Source organism: Pantherophis guttatus, chromosome 2, assembly GCF_059756535.1.
Source record: "Pantherophis guttatus breed Tessera chromosome 2, ASM5975653v1, whole genome shotgun sequence".
Lineage (NCBI taxonomy): Eukaryota > Metazoa > Chordata > Lepidosauria > Squamata > Colubridae > Pantherophis > Pantherophis guttatus.
This window is the reverse complement of record NC_142064.1, coordinates 208,574,687-208,593,884: the sequence shown is the minus strand read 5'-3', so window position 1 is coordinate 208,593,884 and position 19,198 is coordinate 208,574,687. Positions and strand designations below refer to the sequence as shown.

Genomic DNA, 19,198 nt, shown 5'->3' with positions numbered 1-19,198 from the left:
GTTATAGACATGCACAATCGTTTTGCTCTTTCTTTTCTGTCGAGTTGTCAGGAAACATGCATTTATTGGAATGAACAAGCTGCTATCTGTCCTCTCAGGGCAGCTTACAAACATTCTGACTATAGCCATGTGATATAAAAAATATATGGTTGCTAATTGTTGATGCTGACTTAATGGCACAGAATCAATCAATGAAATTTGGAAGGGGACATTTAGGCTATCAACTTGTGTCTTCGTTAAAACATTCCCTACAAATGCCCATCTGGACTCTGCTTGGAAATGCAGCACAGTTCTAAATTCTACATCTGAGCACTACTTATGCTGAACTGTGAGCTGATCTTTTTTTTTTATTTAATTACAGGGCTTTAGACATGAAATAGAGAGAGAAAACACAAGATGTTTGCTGGAGACATAGGTTCTGCAGTAAAAGAGCAGCTCCACGTACTGGTTCTTACCTTTGTAGCATGAATAATGGGGGAGGAGAGCAGCATGGCAGCCAGATCCTTTACTGTAGGAATCCGCTCGTAGGAGTATGGCAGACCTAGAGAAGCGTATCGCCTGGGGAAAGTGTACAGAATATTTAGCCCTATGACCTCTGCCTGTACTGAGGTGCCAAAAAACCTGATTGCTAGACAATTGGAGAAATAGCATTTGTGAACGGCTCAGAAAGGAAAAAGGAGGAATATGTGGGCCGCTGAATAGTGAGGATCAGGCAGACCTATATGGGAGCTGAATTAGGATGAGAAGTTATGTAACTGAGACATGCACAGATGAAATTGGCAAAAGACTCCAAACCCGTGAACTGGGTTTGTAATGGATGGGAGGCAAAAAAGCCAATCTCTTGGGCTGGACCATGCAGGAGGCTTGAGGAGACATGCTTCTTACCAATCGGGAATGTCAGAGGTCCCCAGTAGAGTGGCCATGTTGGTGACGGAATTTCTGACTGCACAGGCTTTGTACATCTCTGGAAACCGACCAATCAAATGGCAACAGATAAAACCACCATGAGAGCCTCCCAACAAGGCAATTCTATTTGGGTCCAAACATGCCATCTGCAGCGCCACTTCTACTGCCAGCTGTAAGAGGAACATTTTGCAAATTAAGCAAGTATCTCAGAGGCTATTGCACAACTAGACCTGCACTGTAGAATGCAACGCAGTTCACAAAACTGAACTTGTGGCTTGTCATGCCCATGATATACGAATAATTCTTCCTATGAAGCTCAGCAAATATCTCTTGTTTATGCAAGAGAAAGATTTTTTTCCCAAAGGGATGCTGACAGACAACACAAACATCTGCATGAGGCTATGCCAGTAATGCTCTGCTACACAAAATACTGAGTTTGCTCTTCCAACACCCATAATCTGACCACTGCATCGCACTGGCTGGGATGAATCTGCTAAGGACCAACTCATCCAACTGTGCAGAGAAGTCAAAAGGGATGGAGAAAAGAGGAGCCCTACTCTGACAGGACCATTATGTATTACAGACCTGCCTTGCAGGCACCTTTTCTGTGACCATAGCTTGTTCTGCTAACCCCAAAAAGAAGGCAGATTATCCACCATTGTAAAAAGGACAAAATATTATATATTAATGTCACCTTCTAGTCTAACCTTGAACCTGACCTAACCTCAGGTTCTTCCTGGGGGCGGGGGGGATGAAGAAACAAAGGAGACTGACCTGAGTGTCTGCCACATCTTGCACTCCAATATGAGAGATCAGTGAATCAATGCTGTCTTGGCCAAAACCCAAGGAACCCCTGTAATTCACTGTTTAGACAAAATAAAGCACAAGAGTCAAGGGAAATCTTCACTGCTTTCCAAGTCTCTTAAGATTTTGAGCAGCTTCCAAGAAAGGCACCTGGCTATCAGGCTGTTTTCAAAAATCAAGCATTTCTATCGTCAAAGAAAACTCATGTATACAATGTGAAGCTGCTCATGATAAGTACAAGTTACTGTGCTGTTATTGGTCTCCCATGGCTTCGTTCTGATGTCACTCTGCTGCTCAAATAACTGTGGCTTTAGTTGCAAAGGGAGTAAGTAATTAGCTCAAATACTCCAATAAGGTCATTCTCTTGTTTGTTAAAACAGTTGCCTATATAGTTTTAATTCTAAAACTGTGGCGTGAGCATTGCTTACAAAGACTGTAAGTCACAGTTTGATCTCCACTGATAAATCAAAGTTCTATGTACTATTAAACTGTTTTCCTGGATACTGTGATTCAATAACTAATGAAACAGTACGTTTCCTCTCCGGTGAGCTACGTATGAATGAAGAATATGCACTGAAAATAATAGCTCACTCCATTCCAAGGGGAAAGCTGGGGCCATGAGTTTTGCTCAGTAGGGATTTAATCTATTCCGTTGTTCATGCTGAAGCAAATACTGCAATGGGTATGTTTTCAATGAAGAAAGAGCAGATATTATACTCCTGAAACTGTATGATGAAAGTTGATACCATCTCAATAAAAAGGTGAGGAGGCAGCAATATTTTGGATGTGCATTTCATGGAGGATATGTTCTCACACTGGAAGGAAGTGAAACGATGTTGTAAGATTTTGCATCTAAGCTCACTTGATGCTGCTGTCTTGTAACAGCCTCTTCTTTTGGGAAGTGTGCTGCAAATACCGTAATTTATTGTCCAATTTCTACTCTTCCTGGTAGTTTTGCCCGTTTTTTTGGTAATCTGCCTTCAAACTAGCAGAAGTTATTTCATAGAAAAACAAATGAGGAAGTGTAAGGATCCTCTCAAGGAATCACAAGATTCTTCTCAAGAAAAGTCTAGCCTTTTTATTTAATTATCTGAAGCATGCAGGAGCATTTCCAGGGGTGGGTTTTACTTACCTCCGCTACCGGTTTGCAATGGGAGTGTGCTGCACATGCGCAGATCATCCATGATGATGTGCGGGTGGGTGGGCGGAACCTTCCGCCACCTTACTACCAGTTCGCAAGAACCAGACCAAACCGGGAGCAACCTACCACTGATCATTTCACAAATACAGGTAATCCTCACTTAACAAGGGTAATTGGGACCGAAATTGCCACTGTTAAGCAACATAGTTGTAAAGCCTGACATCATGTGATTGCGTCTTTTAGCAATGGCAGTTCTGGCAGCCCCGTTATCATCATCAAGCAAATTATTGTGGGTCTTTAAGGAAGGATCTGATGTGACCAACTTTCTGTCGGCTTCCCCATTGACTGCTTGTTGGAAGCTTGCAGAGGTCGCATATGATGATCTCATGATTGCAGGACATTGTGAGGTTGGAAATCTGGGCCAGTTGCTGCAATGGCTAGAAATCCGAGGACTGGTTATAAGAACCACTCTTTCAGCACCATCATAATTTCAAATGGTTGCTGAACAAGTGATCATTAACAGAGGATCACCTGTAGTAAAATGCATGCAATGTCTCTTTGGATAAAACCTTAGAAAGGCAAAGAAAATTAAATGCAGAAATCCTGGGCCACTCACCCAAAAGCACAGCAAAACCCAGCCGGCAGAGACCTGCCATAGTTGGACGCCAGCAAGCATCAAAAACTGAATGTGGACCACCTGGAAAGAAAGAAAATGGCAGAAATACAGAAATGGACTGGTGCTCCTTTTTCCGATTTTAGAAAAGTGATCTGAGAATCTGAAATTTTCTAACATCACTCTTCTTCATAAGTAAGAAAACAGAAATCTAGAGTTGAAGGAGAAAAAGGGAACAAGCAGAGGCTGGAAATCCTGACAAACAAATTACATTTAGTTTCTTGGAAATGTGGCCCGACTCATTAAAGCAGCAAACTGCAGCTCTACATAATAGATAACCTTTGCCCCTTTAAGTTTCAAGGAGAAATTTAAACACCCTCACCAGTTTTGATAATATGCTGGGAAAAAAAATGAAAATGAAGCAAGAAAGCTAGGATTAATTGTTAGCACATACAATAGCTTACTTAAGCCAAAGAGAAGAATGGATGTGACTTACCATGTGGAGAAACCACAAGGGGAAAAAAGGCCTCTTCTCCTTGTTTGCTTCCTCGAGGAATCAGCAATATGGCTTCAAATGACTGGTCAGCTATAAGAAAGGTCAAAAGTGAGCTTTTGAAGGTCATCTTTCAATCTTCACTGACCAAGGGAAATCAACCTGTAAAGTACATCCCTCCTTTGCTTAAGCCTGTCAGTTGCTCTTGTTCACATCCCCCAGTACAAGATATACTCCTACATTATGCAGAACCAAGACATTTTGCTCCTGGGCTAGAAAATCTAAATCCAAATTGTGATAAAGAAACATTAACACAAATAAATATCCTAAAAATTGTTTCCTTCCAACAATATATGTATTATGTATGTGTAGACTTTTGAGATTAGGCAACGGTTTTCATTTTTAATGTGTGCCAGGAAAAAAATGACAATAAAGGTTATCTTATATCTTATTTTATAGTAATTTCATAAATAAGTCTATGTTTGCTTTCTTAAAAGCAAAAGTTAAATGTCATTCCTTTCTCCCATGTTTGTTTCTGACCCAAATCTAGCCTATGGACCTTGACCCAAATCTACCCTATGGACCTTCTGAAAGTTTAATTCAAGTATTAACCAGGTATGGCTCTACATAACTTTTTGTGACCAGCACTGTCATCTATTTGCAGAAATCCCAGAGTAGACTGCTTTAGATCAAAAGTCCCCTGAATATGTAGTGCTATTAAAATGTCCTTCAGTCCACAATGTAGATCAAAAGAGGGGGGGGGCTTTTTCTATGGATTCTCAATTTACATGTGATATAAATAGATTTACTTGTCAACTATAAATTGAAACATTTTGGATAACAGAATATGAATATCAGCTGAAATACATGAGCATGAAATACCAGAAATACTAACACTAGCCCTGAAAGTAAAGTATATGAATAAAAGGAGAAAATTCCAGACTGTTGTTTTGATTTTCCAATCTCACAGGAGCCCTGGAATTTCCTGATGGCCTCCCATCCAAAGAAGACCTCAATCTTATTTAGCATTTTGAGATTGGCTAAGGCTGGTTAAACATTGCCATCTAGCAAGCTCTATTCCAAATGTTTTACCAAAGGAATTCAGTTTGTTACAAATCAATTATTAATGCCTTCGGCCTAGAGCTTCTCTATTTTATATAGCATGCAACAGGATTATACGAAATTCTCTTCCTATCCTTAAGTTATAAGAAAATAAAATGAGAGCAGTTTCTTTCTGTTAAGCAGCACAAGGGGATGAGAATCTAGATGCATGCAATATTTATTTTACCCTCTTCACTCTGATTTGGATTCTTCCAGGGCTCAAGAACAATGAGTCTGGAATCATCTTTATGCCAAAAGCAGACTAAAGTTTATTTTTGGCTAAAGGATATTACTCTTCTGCACAACTGTCTTGTCACCCCCATAAATCTAGTTGTTACTCTTTACTGTGTCCAGGAACCAAGTCTAGCTCCATCAAGGATCACTAAATTTATTTATTTATTTATTTATTAGTTCAATTTATATGCCGCCCCCCTCCGAAGACTCAGGGCGGCTTACAATGCATTTATAGCAATAGCCTTCATTCTTTTGTATATACCTGCTTATTAGGGCTTTTAGCCCCCCATAAGCGCTGATTCTACAAAGTCAGTTTATTGCCCCCACAATCCGGGTCCTCAATTTACCTACCTCGGAAGGATGAAAGGCTGAGTCAGCCTTGAGCCTGGTGAGATTTGAACTCGCACTAATTGCAGGCAGGTGGCAGCTAAGTGCTACATAACAGCACTTAGTCTGCTGCACCACCAAGGCTCTACATGCAAAGCCCACAATATATTCCAGCAAACTAGCAAAGCAAGTGAGATAGTCGTAAGTCTAGGAGGAAGCTCTGTGGACCTGCTTCCTTACTGTATGGGCTGCCCTTCTCAGACAAAGCAGGATCGACTGTGAGGATTTTCCATTCCATGTCAGGTAGTACAGAAGATTCCTCCACACTGATCCACTGTAGCTCCAGCTCACTCCCTGCTGGGGGGAGGACACCCACCTTCTACAAAGCAGATATAATACGCTGTTACTAGAGGCACTACCTTGAATGGTATAGTGTTACACAATCTCTTAGCATTATATGTGGCCTGATGGGAGCTAGTTTTGTCCTCATATTTGTCAGAATATATATTTTTATTGCAAATTCTAAAGGACTAAGCTCATTAGTTTTCCTCTCATATATAATGCCTAATTAGGATACAATATCAGTTCATTGATCTGAGGTGACTTTGAAAACAGTTTGTGCTATTTGTGGCTTGCTGGTTTAAACCTGATTTCAGAAATCACAGTGATGATTGGAGGCCTGCTTCAAAAGTGGCTGTAGGAAAAAAAAATGATGAATTAATGAAATTGAACAAAAAAAGAAAGAAAGCAACTCAAAATGGTGCTTTACCTACTGCTCAAACTCTTTAATTACGATTAGCACAACTCATGATTTGGCAGCGTGCCTGTAACAGTCTTCCATTTTGAGATTTTCTAGGGCACCAGAGCTTGGACTAAGAATTATTCAGGTGACTGTATGTTGATGTACATAATGTAAACATATAAATGTCCAAACTGATTTTTTTTAAGGGAAGGAGGATTAGTTGAAGTCTTCTTTAAGGAAGAATTAAGGAAGAAGACAACCACAAATGTCTCATGCAAGTACAGTATATGGGAAAAAGTATAGTAATGATGATAGCTTACCAAAGTCTCTGAATTGTCATGGTTCCATGGAAAACAGGGTAATGGGGAAATGGAAGCTCAAAAGCAACCCTTATCTTGACCTGCACAGGAAATTTCTTACCAGACTTGGAGGGCAACTGGGAGATGAACAGCTCACCACTAGCAGATCTTGCTGAACTCCTAGTAGAGTCCAGCTACCTTCTGATGTCCCTAGGCAAAACATCAAAGATATTATTTCAGATTTATCTTGGTTATCTTGATTCATGACCCAATGCATGAAAATTCCTATTCAAAGACCTTTGTGGGAAAGGAAGTGGGAGAGGAATCTGATTCTGGAGGAAAATACCATAATCTTGATATTTGCTTCTTTAGAAACAAATGAAAAAAAAAACCTGCTGGACATGTGCTCTAATCCCAGTATGGCATTAAGCTCTATATAGAAAAATGGTATGAAGCTTTTAAAAAGAAAAGGTGTCTAGATCAAAGGAACTGCTGGCTTCACTGAAATCTAGATTTAATCAGGAGTTAGTATAAGGCAGCAAAAATTTGCCCTCCTTTGAAATGAGCATGTTTGTCATATCAAAACTGACTTGAATGCGCGCGCACACACAAAATTTAAGATTACATTGTACCTGATGTAATAGAATTCACACTTCCTGATTTGGTATCCACAATTAACACTTCCTGCAAAAGATAGAATAGAATAACAGAGGTGGAAGGTGCCTTGGAGGTCTTCTAGCTCAACCCCCTGCTTAGGCAGGAAACCCTATATCATTTCAGAGAAATGATTTTCCAATCTCTTCTTAAAAACTTCCAACGTTGGAGCATTTACAACTTCTGGAGACAAGTTCCACTGATTAATTGTTCTAAACTGTCAGGAAATGTCTTCTTAGATGGTAAAAAGATTATGCCAGTGGACTTAAATTGATGAATGTGTGGATAATTTACTTGTGAAAAACACTTTCCTCACATTCTCTCTCAATATAAATTGCAAGGCTGATGGGTTCTCCCAAGGTTTAATAAATTTTATATTGAGCCCTAATCTTTCAGTCCTAACTTAATTTTTAATTTCAACAGACAGAAGTTTTCTTCTAAGAGTCTTTGTAATCCACAGGACTCATCATCATCTTAGATGAAAATAATGGATTGCATATTTGTCAAGTTCCTTGTAAAACAGTGGCTTTAGTGTCTCATAAGTTATAGGAAGTCAACTTTCTGTTGAGCTAGAAAACTCATATTAATCATCCTTCTGATCTACTTTTTGAGAGTTATGCTGCTCCAAGCCCCTAAGTCAGAATGTATACATTAAGACGCTTGGTGTAAACCAATTGTTCTTCATCACATAAATTTCACTGTCTTATCGCTTCTTTCTCTTTGGCTTTTCCGCAGGGTAGTGCCTGGTAGGAACAGATATACAGTCCTGTTGTTAGACCTCTTTTTTCCAACATGAAGTATTTTCTGCTAGCATCAACCTACCTTTCTACTCCTCTGAGGAGTGCTAAGTAAGACTCTTTGATTATCAGAGGCCCAGCAAAGCATGGAAAGTGCTCCTGAGTAAATCCCATAAAAACCTTAAAAAAAAAAAAAAAAAGTGTTTGTGGAGATATTTCTCATCAAAGATACAGTTTAAGAAAAATTCTACCATTCACTAAAATATTCCTCTTTTTCAGTGCCTATTTAAGTCCATGTGGCAATAAGACAATACATAAAATGGAGATATGTAACTGAAATGGAGGGTAATCACAAAACGTTATTCAAATTTGGGGTATATATTCTCTGAAATGGGGACTTACCAGCTGTGGAAGTTCTGACTATGTCCACTACTGTATAGGAAGACTTTGTTTGCCAGTTGAGCTAAGCAAGAGAGAAGATTGCACACTGAGCATTTTCTTAACTCTTAGATTTCAGTATTAGTTTTATAATGGTAATCAGTGATGGCATTCAGTAGATACAAAAACAAGAGACATTGATTATATGTCCCATTATATTTTTTTAGCTTGCGTTTCATTTAAAACTGGAATATAATAAAAGTCACCGAGCAATTTCAAGTGACTGAAAATGTTCTGTACTAGCTGGCTAAGATATCATCATTTACCTTTCTAACTATAACTGATCAATGACAATGGTCTAGGACAGGGGTGTCAAACTTGATTTCATTGAGGGCCGCATCAGGTTTGTGTTTGACCTTGGGGGGCTGGGGTGAGTGTGACCAGGATTGGCGTGGCCAGCTTGACATCACTTGTGTTGGGGGGTTGCCTGTGGCAACCAAGCATTCTGCCAGAGAAAACAGGCTCCCAAGTTCCGTTTTTGGCTGTGATGGCCTCCTGCAACCCTCTGCCAGTGAAAACAAAGGTTGGGAGTGCCACCTGTGGCTCTTGTGAGCTCCGTTTTGGCCTCCTGCAATACTCTGCCAATGAAAACAGAGCTCGGGAGGGCCACATGCAGCCCTCCCGAGCTCAGTTTTCACTGGCAGAGGCACTGTGGACCAATCCTTCACTGTTTCCAGGGAGAACCCCTGGGCCAGATCTAAGCACTCCGTGGGCCAGATCCAGACCCCGGGCCTTAAATTTGACACCCCTAGTCTAGGAAGTCAGTCTTTCAGATATGTTAGGCCTGGTATTTCTGACTGAAAATATTGGGAGTTTTTTTATGGTGGAGTCATACATCATGCCAAGCAATAATGTGATGGTTTTGGCTTAGTGTACTGACCGAACCCAGCCTTATAAACAGTACTTTATGGCTTAGTAGAATGTTTGAATCCAATTAGTTTTAGTTTATTAAATATCTTTTGAGAATAAACCCTTATTTGGGAGGGAGGACTGGACCACTGAGAAATCCTCTTTTCCCCATCTTTGAGAAATGGAAGCCCCGAGAGTGGAAATAGCATGCAGGGGCATGATTATTATTTCTGAGAGAAAGGAATTTTGGAACGGAAAGGATGAACTAATGTTCCTTTGAGCTGGTCTAAGTTGACAGGTATAGACAACATATTTTCAGGCGCTCACCAACTGTAGCTTCAAGCACTGGCGATGAGACCCAAACATTGGTCCCTCCAAGTACAGCAGGTGAGTTTGGTCAGGGCTGAGCCGGGGAGAAGAGACAGACTGATCATCTGAAGTCAAGAGTTCTGCAACCAGAATGGGGTGCAAAGTTGAGGAAGGAGTTGTGTCTTAAGACAACTACATATGTGGCAATAAGAAAGGTTATTTAATCTCATTTTGTTGCAACAATTGACCAAAGACAAAGTGATAACAGTACCAGAACATGAATTAACATTTAAATTTACATTCTGAAAGTATTGCCTATACTTGTTCTTCCAAAGTTCCTTCTGAGAATCTATTTCGTGATGCTTTCAATATAGAAAACATTTCAGCTCAATGGCTACAGATACTACAGTATATGAACTTTGAAATGCCCAACAACTATGCTTGCTCAAAGTTCAGACATCAGAAAATGACACACCTCTGGAAATTCTCTGGCTTCCACTCAAAATATGAGAATATTAGAAACAGTATCCCTACATTGCAGAATCCCAGTATTTGACATGACTTTGGCGGTAATCAAAAACGCAACAAGAAGGCTTGATGTTTTTCCTTTGGTGTCCTAAAGAAAGAAAAGCAGTACTTTTCTTCTTTATAGTTACCAGAAATCAAAACACTTGACCCACATTTGTATATTTCATGTAGTTCTCAACTTACAACTATTCATTTATTTAAGAAAATTTATATGGCCACCCAACTCACTCTCAGTGACTTCGAATGACTTACAAAGATAAGAACCCAATATAAAAACAATAAGAAAAAGCAATAAATCCCCACTCCCTGGTGACAACAATCAAATGAGCCATTTGATGGGTCCAGACCAATTGGCAAAACCAAGTCTTCAGGGCCTTACGAAAGTGTGTCAAGGTGCCAATCTTATTTCCAGAGGGATGATGCCTCATAGGGAGGGAGTTACCACAGAGAAGGTCCTTTTCCTTGGTTCTGCTAGATAGACTTCCTTAAGACTTTCTTCCTTGGAGGCATAGTGGAGACCAAGCCACACCTGCCCCAGGCACCCAGTGCTCTGTTCTCTATCGTTTGTGATCCCTGCAGGCTTTGGCCTGCTTCCAAACCGGTGGCTCAGTCACACAAGGGAGCCTGTCAGTAGAAGCCACTGGCACATGGAAACAGTTTACAGCCTGTAGGCTGAGGCCTAATTCCCATGCAGCCACCCAAGGGTACTCAGCCTGCTCTTCGGTCCAGCAGCACCCAACTTACCTTTTTGTTTTTTTGCAGAGGAGCCCAGCCTATGCAATGGGATGCAATACAAAGGTCAGCTTTCTTACAGAGGCTGCTGGTTTTATGGCAACCTTTTGCTATTCAACAAGCAAATAGCACTTCTCACAAGAGTGTAGGGAGATCAGTATTTTAAGGAGGCGCCATTTTTGGAATTGCCTGCTTCTGCTGATCATTTTAGGTTCCTGTGTGTGGCTGAGTGGCCAGCTTGGGAGGAGGCAAAGACCTGGGGGACCCAGTGGGATGTGGGGGAGGAGATGGGGGTGCTGCAGTGTCCCTGCAGTTGAAACCGGGTTATAAGTACCTTTTTGGGAGAGAGAGTCTGAGGTAACTTTGAATGGGCGCTAAGCAACTGGTCATACATCGAGGACTATCTGTATACAACGTAGTCAATTGTGTAAACCTGTTTGTGGCAGATTCGGGAAAGCAAAACATTTTCTCTGGACTGCAAGTGTTTGAAGAAACTCCTTCACTTTTAGGACACTTAAAATAATCTCTGAGATGACTTACCACAGCTATTTTCAGACAGATCGAAGAGAAATAGAGCTGACCTATAACAGGGAGAAGATTCACCTGAAGGAACCATTTTTCACCACCAACCCAGACATCATGCCAGCCTGAGAGGGAACTCTCTATGTTACAATAAGATCCAATATTCACAATCTTTACTTAAAAGAAAGTGGTATAGCATTAAGGATTTGGAAGCTTAAAATTTCTTTTTCGGTAGGAAATGCTCATATTTGCTAATGGTAATAGAACCCATGAATTAAGCAACCCTAGGGATGATGCTTTACGTGGTTTCTTGGAAGTGTGGACTTGCAGCAGGCCTTGGCTATCCTGTTTAAGGAAAGGCAGATATTAAGTTGGGTTTGTCCCTCATTTGTTTCAAATGGGGGGACAGCTTTTAAAAGCTGACTGACATTTCCGTATAGGGCATGGGTGTCGCGGCGTCACGTTGCCATCATGTGACGTTTCGTGACGTTTTTCCCCTTCGTGGAGCTGGGCTGGACAAGGGCTACGCATGACGCATCCAGCCCGCGAGCCGCCACTTTGACACAACTGATATAGGGGAATTTCAGAAATCATTACTGATCTCAGAATTGAATAAAAACCTGTTGAGTTTTTCAAAGCAATTTTTCATGATGGCCCACTAAAAATGAGATACATTTATAATATGCTCTCATGAACCTGTGAGATCTTACTTACCTTCTATTGGAACAGGCGTATAATCCCAACCTGAATGGCTCATGCCACCAGCCCACAAATATTATTCCTTTGTCACCTGGGGACCACAGGGCCTGGCCAGAGAAGCAAAAACAAAGTATTAGCATGTGAGATTTTGAGCACTAAGTGCTAAACTATGCTATGTCCCACAATCTTCTTCCATAATCTGAAGGATGCTGCGCAGGAGATCTGATTCTTCAAAAAGATCATCTATTAGGAGCCGATTCAATCCTTGGAACTGCTATTTGGTAGTAACTGTCCAATTACTCTCTCCCCCCGTTAGAAATGCTTGGGAGGAAATAGTCCTACAAATCAGTGGTGAGTTGCCCCCGGTTCAGACTGGTTCGCAAGAACTGGTAGTAAAACTGGTGGGAGGCCCCACCCACCACCCTGGCTGTCATCATCAGCGATCTGCGCATGCGCAGAAGCTTCTTCAATGCGCGATCATGTTGCAAACCCCTGCTGCAAATATATTTTTTTCCAACAGATTCCTGCTGCCATTCTACATTTCAGCTAAACTTGCATGAAAGGCCAAGGCACCATCCAGCAGTGAAAACAGTAGCAATACAGTTGAACTGGAGCACAGTATAAATGTCAGACTAAGTACTGAATAACAGTTTTCAAACAGTGTTTCAAGCTGTTTTAAAGGAAATGCAATTACATGGCTTCGATTAGCTAATTTCCTACTAAAAATCTAACCCAATTAGATTTCCTCCTATTTCTTTCCCTTTAAAGGAAAAGCTGGAAGAAAACAGAATGAATGGTTTTAAAAACCATGCTACTACCATGCCTCATAAACAGAATTTTACACAATTTCAAACCAATGTAGATTTCCATTTTGTTTCCAAAATTTCTGCTTTTTCCCCACTTTTTTTCTGACCACCAATGTTTTATGATTGATAGAGTTAAGAATGATCCATCTGGAAGTAGCAGCATAAATGTGGGTGGAGAGTTAATGTGACAACATCTTGCCCCAGATTAACAAATACACTTATAAGAAATATTTTCTATCTAATGCAAAGTTATCCTTGCATACTCATAGCATCTATTATGAGGTCACTGAATATTACCTATTCAAAGTATGGAAGTAATGTATAGAAACTGCACTTATAAAAGAGGCAAACATGTCAAGGGCCATGTTAAAGCTCAACTGAGCAGAACAGTTTCCAAAACTCATCCTAGCTGGCTCGCACCCTGAATATATCTCTTTTATATATGCTTCTGCAAACAAAAAAAAAAAAAACCCAATGTAATGCTCCTTAAGCAGAGACCTGGGGTATTGTTTTTGTCTTCTTCCCAATTTAACTTACCAGGCTGCATTCTACTAACCTGTCCAGGGGAGAGGTGCCCTGGGATGTCTCCTAGTACTGAAACCTCAGTGGTTTCAATATTCAACACACATAACACAGGGACACTTTTGTCGCTCAGTGTCTCTCCCCAGTTGTCATTGTACACAAACCGCTCATTCTAGAATGTAATCAAATAAATAAGTATTTTAGAGAGCTATGTATCTATATTCTTTCACAAGGTAGACTGAATATAACTACTACTACAATTGTGTAAGGATTGAACGGTGATATCACCATTGCCTGGGGGCCCATTGAAGTGGTACCCATCTATCTATTTGTCACCCACTTTTGAACTGCTATGTCAACAGCAGCTGGAGCATGTGATGGGAGCTTACCCCATCCCATGGTAACAACTGGGTCTCAAACACGGATCTGCCGATCGTCAGCCCAGTGTCCTATCCTCATGAGCACTCCTTTTACTGAATATAATTTACAGCTTTCCCCCCCCCCAAGGCTTGCTGAATCCACTAGTAAGACTGGGTAGTGATCAAATTTGAAATCTAAAATTTGCAAACTATTTTCTAGGAACTGAACACAATAATGCAATGCAATGATGAATTTTGTACGTTTTTTCTTCAGCTTATATTTGCCTATAGGTTAATATAAATTCAACATGCAACGGGCCAAAAGTAAGGATTTATAATGTCCTCTTTACAGTAAACAATACTTCGATCAATTCTTGGTTGGGTATTTTAACAAACTTCATGCAAGGTTGTTTTTGGAGTGACTTGGAAGCTGCAACTGATAAAAATACAGTGGTAATATTGCTAGCAGATCAACCTATCTGTTGAGTCAGGCCTACTTTGAAGTTGCTGCTGGTTACTAATAACCTCTTGGACTGTAAGATAGTTGACATAGTTCAGTTATTTGAATAAATAAAAAAAAGGAAAAACTCTATGGCTTTCTTTATTTACCTCCTGTGCTTCAGTGAATTCCTCTTGAGAGAAAAAATGTTGTTTTGGAGAGTGCTTTCTTTCTGCAACATACACAATCTGAGTTTCTGAGTTGGACCAAGCAAAGCATCGAAACTGCTCTGTGGTAGGACAGAAATAGGGAATAACATGTGTAGGTAGAGTACAAGTTTGCAGCATCACCTGACCAAACTAAAAAAGCTAGCAGAACTTACATGCTGATTGTAAACTGTGGGTCACAAGTTACCTGAATGGGTATATTTTCTAAAACCACTAAAAGGAATGAACATTTGACTCCTGTTTCATATATTATATCTAAATCCTAATGTGGTTTGTTTAATTTGCATTTAGCTGATCTAGCCACTGTGGCTTGTGAATCAAGGATTGTGCATTAACACAATGTATAAATGTAGACAGTAAAATGACTGAGCAAATTATGATTTACAATACTGTGTGAGCATTTACTGTAATCCCCTTCACAATTTTTAAATTGAGAAGTATGGTAGAAGCAATACCCAGAATACTTATCAAAACAACAAATGATCCAAATGATCATTTTGTTGCTAATTGGTAAAGTAAGTTATTGGACCTTTTGGGGGCCAACAACCCAGAATAAAGTTTCCAGGATTATATATAGGTTACAAGCATTTAAAATGGATTATGTGCATTATGCACTTTAGAAGGTAATTACATAGGCCATTATTTATCAACACGGCTGGAGATAAGAAATTAGCTGAGATTGGAATATTTTTAATGACTAGATACAAAGTTCAACTTATTTCTTTGTCATGGCAGGAACTGTTGTGATAAGAGTATGTTTCAATTGTCACTTGTCCTTGGTCACCTGGAATGTCTACCTGCATCAAAAGCCCCCCTCCCTCCACTTTTGCTGTGTTTAGCACTACTTTATAGAATTTTAAGCATTTAAGGTTGATTTGAAGCTAAAGCATGTGATGAAACCAAGTTACAGCTACCACTGATGGCAAAGGGATTTTTCCTCAGGTTGCAAGTGGATTTGCTTTACATACTAGATATATCTTCCACGGAAACAGTATATACCGATGTTTCAAATAAAGCAAGTAAATAGAACAATTCCAAATGATAACAGTTCTGACTATCCTTAAAAGATTATGGCTGTTTCACTTAATTCTAATATATTGTTGATAAAGACAAAGGGTAACCAAAGTTGAAGATTACCATGCGCTTATACAACTATTGTAATTTATGTTATATTGTGACTTTTATGACAACATAAAAGTCAACAAACAATTTTGCACAAATGCAAATGTCATATTTTCATGTATGTCATATTTTAAAGAACTCAGGATTTTGTTAACTGAGAGGTAGCATGTTCAATAAAGCCAGAGAAGAAATCTCAAGTAGCACAGCTTGGCTTTTGGGGGCTTACATTGCAAACTCTGGTTTATAACATTAAAGCTGTAAATATAATCACAGGGCCAGTCTATTTTGTGGTGATGAAAACACTGCTGACATTTCTTTTTAATTAGAGATTTCATCATCCCCCTTTTTAGAAGCAACTGCTGCTTCTTACTGCTTTATTTCTTTGACACTAGCCATAATAATATTGAATATATTCTTTCTGTAGCTACAGGAAGAGGAAAGTCCTATGCAAAGAATTTATGGATAAAGTAATAAATTACTGAATGAAAATTGGTGTTTAATGAGGGAACTGGAATGGAGTAATTTGTGAAAGGAGAGAACCTCTGAGAAAGTTATTAAATATTTGGAATTGAGCAGTAGAAGACAAATTTGAAAGTGAACTACGTATTTACATCTAATTGCTAAAATGTATAAACTTGAAATTTGAAGTAGAACAAGTGAAAGACTGTATGATAAAATGTGCTAAGAACTCTGGACACAATACACATACAGTGAGAAAATATGTGGTTAAATGAACTAAGATTTACATTTTGTTATAATCTAAAAGAGATTATTTTATAAAATGTACCACTGACATATAACTGTAGGAAAACTGTCTACAATATATAAAGCTACTTCAAATTTAAGTTAGAAATGTGGACAACATGAAGGATCATTTCATTATGCCTGGTAGATTTGTAAAAAAGACAGAAATTTTTGTGCCGAAATATATATGATGATACAAAATAATTTAAAGGTCAACATTCAATCAAAACCAAAATTTTTCTTTCTGTCTTGGACTAATGGACAGTCAATTGGAAAACAGCCTTGGAAGTTTTTTAAAAAAATATATAATTACTGATAGGAGACTAGACTCTTAAATATCCACAACAAAAGAACAGTTGATGAAGATGAACTAGCAGAGATGGGAAAATTAAGTTGTTTGATTAGAGGACAAGCAATACTATATTTATCAGTGACTGGAAACCGACATCTGACAGAGACAATTCAAGGTTGCTTTCACCAATGGCTGACTATTCAACCCTGGGTAACCTGTTTCATTTCTAGGCACCCCACCTTGTGGACCAGGGACTGGCCTGAAGCTCTAGAGAAACCCCAAAAGCTTAATTGACCCCAATCAACCTTCTATTAATTTATCAACCATCTATTGATCCCCCCCAGACTTTTACCTTTTGATCTTCAGACATTTATCAATCCCTTGGATAGTCTCATTGACTCTTGGGGATCAATACGGACAACTTTGGGGAACCCTGGCCTAGACCTATACTTGCTGTTAAAAAAATTAACCTGCATGGTCAGGGACACTTGCGTTTCACAAAACATAGCACTGCAGTCTGATTAACGCAATTAATTTGACAAAGCAGCAGGAAAGTATGGGTGATATTCATGGCAGGATGTCACCCAACATCTGCCACCAAGATTTGAAAGTCTGCAATCTCCAGGCTGCAATAGCCAGCAAAGCTCTTTAAGAAGACCACCATTTGCAGAAAAGGCAAGAAAAAAGAAAGTATACAATACTAGACAGCTAGGAGAACTTCATTCTGGCACTGGGAAAGGGATGTTAGTAGGAAGAAGGAGCATGGTCAAGGGCTATGCTGGTGGAGTGCAGAGCTCACAGGGCTGAGAAAGCACCATCGCTAAGCCTGCAGAGAGCAGCATGCGGCCAAGCCTACTGTTACTGCCCTTACCATCTGTGTACACTTTGCCATGTTTATCCAGCGCTGTGAGATTGATATTTCTTACCCTCCCACTGTTGTTCCAAACCTGCTGGGACACAGAAATCAGTACAGGGCAAAATCTGCCACCACACACTGAGGCCAAAGAATCAACAGGCTCATCAGAATTCTTCTTCCTTGTTCTACTGTTACAGCTGAAAAAGTTTTGAATTATGAGGGGCTCCGAGGAAACGAAGGATGACCGTGAATTACACAGAGCTACTTGGAACTCATTTCCCTATTAAGATCTGTAACTCTAGGTCTCCATGGGTAGAACTATTACCATTCATAGTGGGACAAGAATGATGTATATGCCCAGTATGTTACTGCAAAGCACCAGTTTCCATATACTGTATATTTGACCCTAGCTATGCTAATTCCTTTTACAAATGTCTTAGATCTAAGTCCAGCACCTACAGTATAAGGCAGTGATGGCTAACCTTTTTGCTGTCGCGTGCTAAGGGGGGAGTGTGGGGGGTCACGCACACGCGTGCCCCCACCCAGAATTCAATGTGCCCCCCCGGTGCATGTGCACATAAACCCCCCCCCCGTGCTCCCTCCACTCTTGGTACACAATGGCACAGTGGGCCCGGCAGGCCATTTTTTGCCCTCCCCAGGCTTCAGAGGCTTTCCTGGAGCCTGGGGAGGGCAAAAACAGCCTTCCCCAACCCCCTGGAGGCCCCCCAGATGCTGGAAATGGCCCATTTCCCGACTTCCGGTGGGCCCAGAAGACCCGAAAATCAGCTGGCCAGCGCGCACATGAGCTAGGGCAATGTTCGTATGCCCACAGATATGGCTCTGCATGCCACCTGTGGCACGCGTGCCAAAGGTTCACCATCACGGGTATAAGGTTTAATGAACAAACATTTTATTTGTTCTTATTGATTCTCCTGAGTCTGTATCTGACTTTTATGTTGTAGCTAAGGCTGCCATATCTATATCAGTCAGTTTCAGCATGCAGCATTTTCAGTGCTATCCTTGCTCTCTTTGGAGGTAAGGCGAAACAGCCGGGAATAGCATATACTTTACCTCCAGGACCTCCTGTTTCTGCCCCGTTTCCAAATAATGGGTGAGAATAGCTTTGTATTTCCCAGTAGGTGACATTCCAATCAGCAGCCTGTATTATAAGAGAAAAGGGGGCGCAGCATAAACAGGAAAGCCAACTTGGAAGCAATTTACAAGAAAAGCTTAGAGATAAGTTTATTTCTTTCTATCTACTTCAGGGATCCACAGGGAAGAGAATTCAAGACTGATGCCTATGCGGTTTCCGGTTACGTCATCGTGCCAAGCAAGACGGGTATGGAGATCGCTCCTGTCCCTTTCTTGTAAACTTTCCAGCCTGGGCGGCTTTTCCTTGCCGGCGGTGGCCCCGGAGAGGTGGCTGTAAGCGGAGAGAAGCAGAGAGCGCGTGTGGAGTGGCAATCTGACGCGTGAAGGCAAATCTCTCCTGTCACAGGCTGGGAAGACGGCGCCGGTAATGGCAGCCCTAAAGCGATGACTACCTATATTGGAAGGGAAACCCGATCGCAGACAGGCAAAGAGCCCTCTTCTAATTAAAATTAGTCCACACTGAGACGGACCTTTGATCTTTTTGATCTCCCTGTTGTGAGTGCTGTGGTGGTGGAGGAATGTTCTGAGTGCTCTTTTACGATTGGAGCTAA

General features: G+C 40.4%; 1 protein-coding gene across 2 annotated transcripts in view; it reads right to left on the bottom strand.

Moving 5' to 3' along the window:
- The window catches only part of LOC117679059 (acylamino-acid-releasing enzyme-like), a 34,540-nt gene that overhangs the window by 6,492 nt on the left and 8,850 nt on the right, over positions 1-19,198 (bottom strand). Inside the window, exons 4-20 of one of the 2 annotated variants that reach the window (XM_034440688.3) lie at positions 18,567-18,654; positions 17,511-17,586; positions 14,425-14,543; positions 13,491-13,628; positions 12,144-12,235; positions 11,448-11,488; positions 9,666-9,787; positions 8,454-8,514; positions 8,137-8,231; positions 7,293-7,344; positions 6,782-6,870; positions 5,860-5,998; positions 3,961-4,050; positions 3,468-3,548; positions 1,681-1,769; positions 886-1,076; positions 456-558 (exon numbers count right to left, since the gene is read on the bottom strand). In XM_034440688.3, the coding sequence (XP_034296579.2) occupies positions 456-558; positions 886-1,076; positions 1,681-1,769; positions 3,468-3,548; positions 3,961-4,050; positions 5,860-5,998; positions 6,782-6,870; positions 7,293-7,344; positions 8,137-8,231; positions 8,454-8,514; positions 9,666-9,787; positions 11,448-11,488; positions 12,144-12,235; positions 13,491-13,628; positions 14,425-14,543; positions 17,511-17,586; positions 18,567-18,654 (1,666 nt within the window). Of the gene's footprint in view, positions 1-455; positions 559-885; positions 1,077-1,680; positions 1,770-3,467; positions 3,549-3,960; positions 4,051-5,847; positions 5,999-6,781; positions 6,871-7,292; positions 7,345-8,136; positions 8,232-8,453; positions 8,515-9,665; positions 9,788-11,447; positions 11,489-12,143; positions 12,236-13,490; positions 13,629-14,424; positions 14,544-17,510; positions 17,587-18,566; positions 18,655-19,198 lie in introns of both variants that reach the window. The other variant, XM_034440678.3, reaches the window with a different exon arrangement.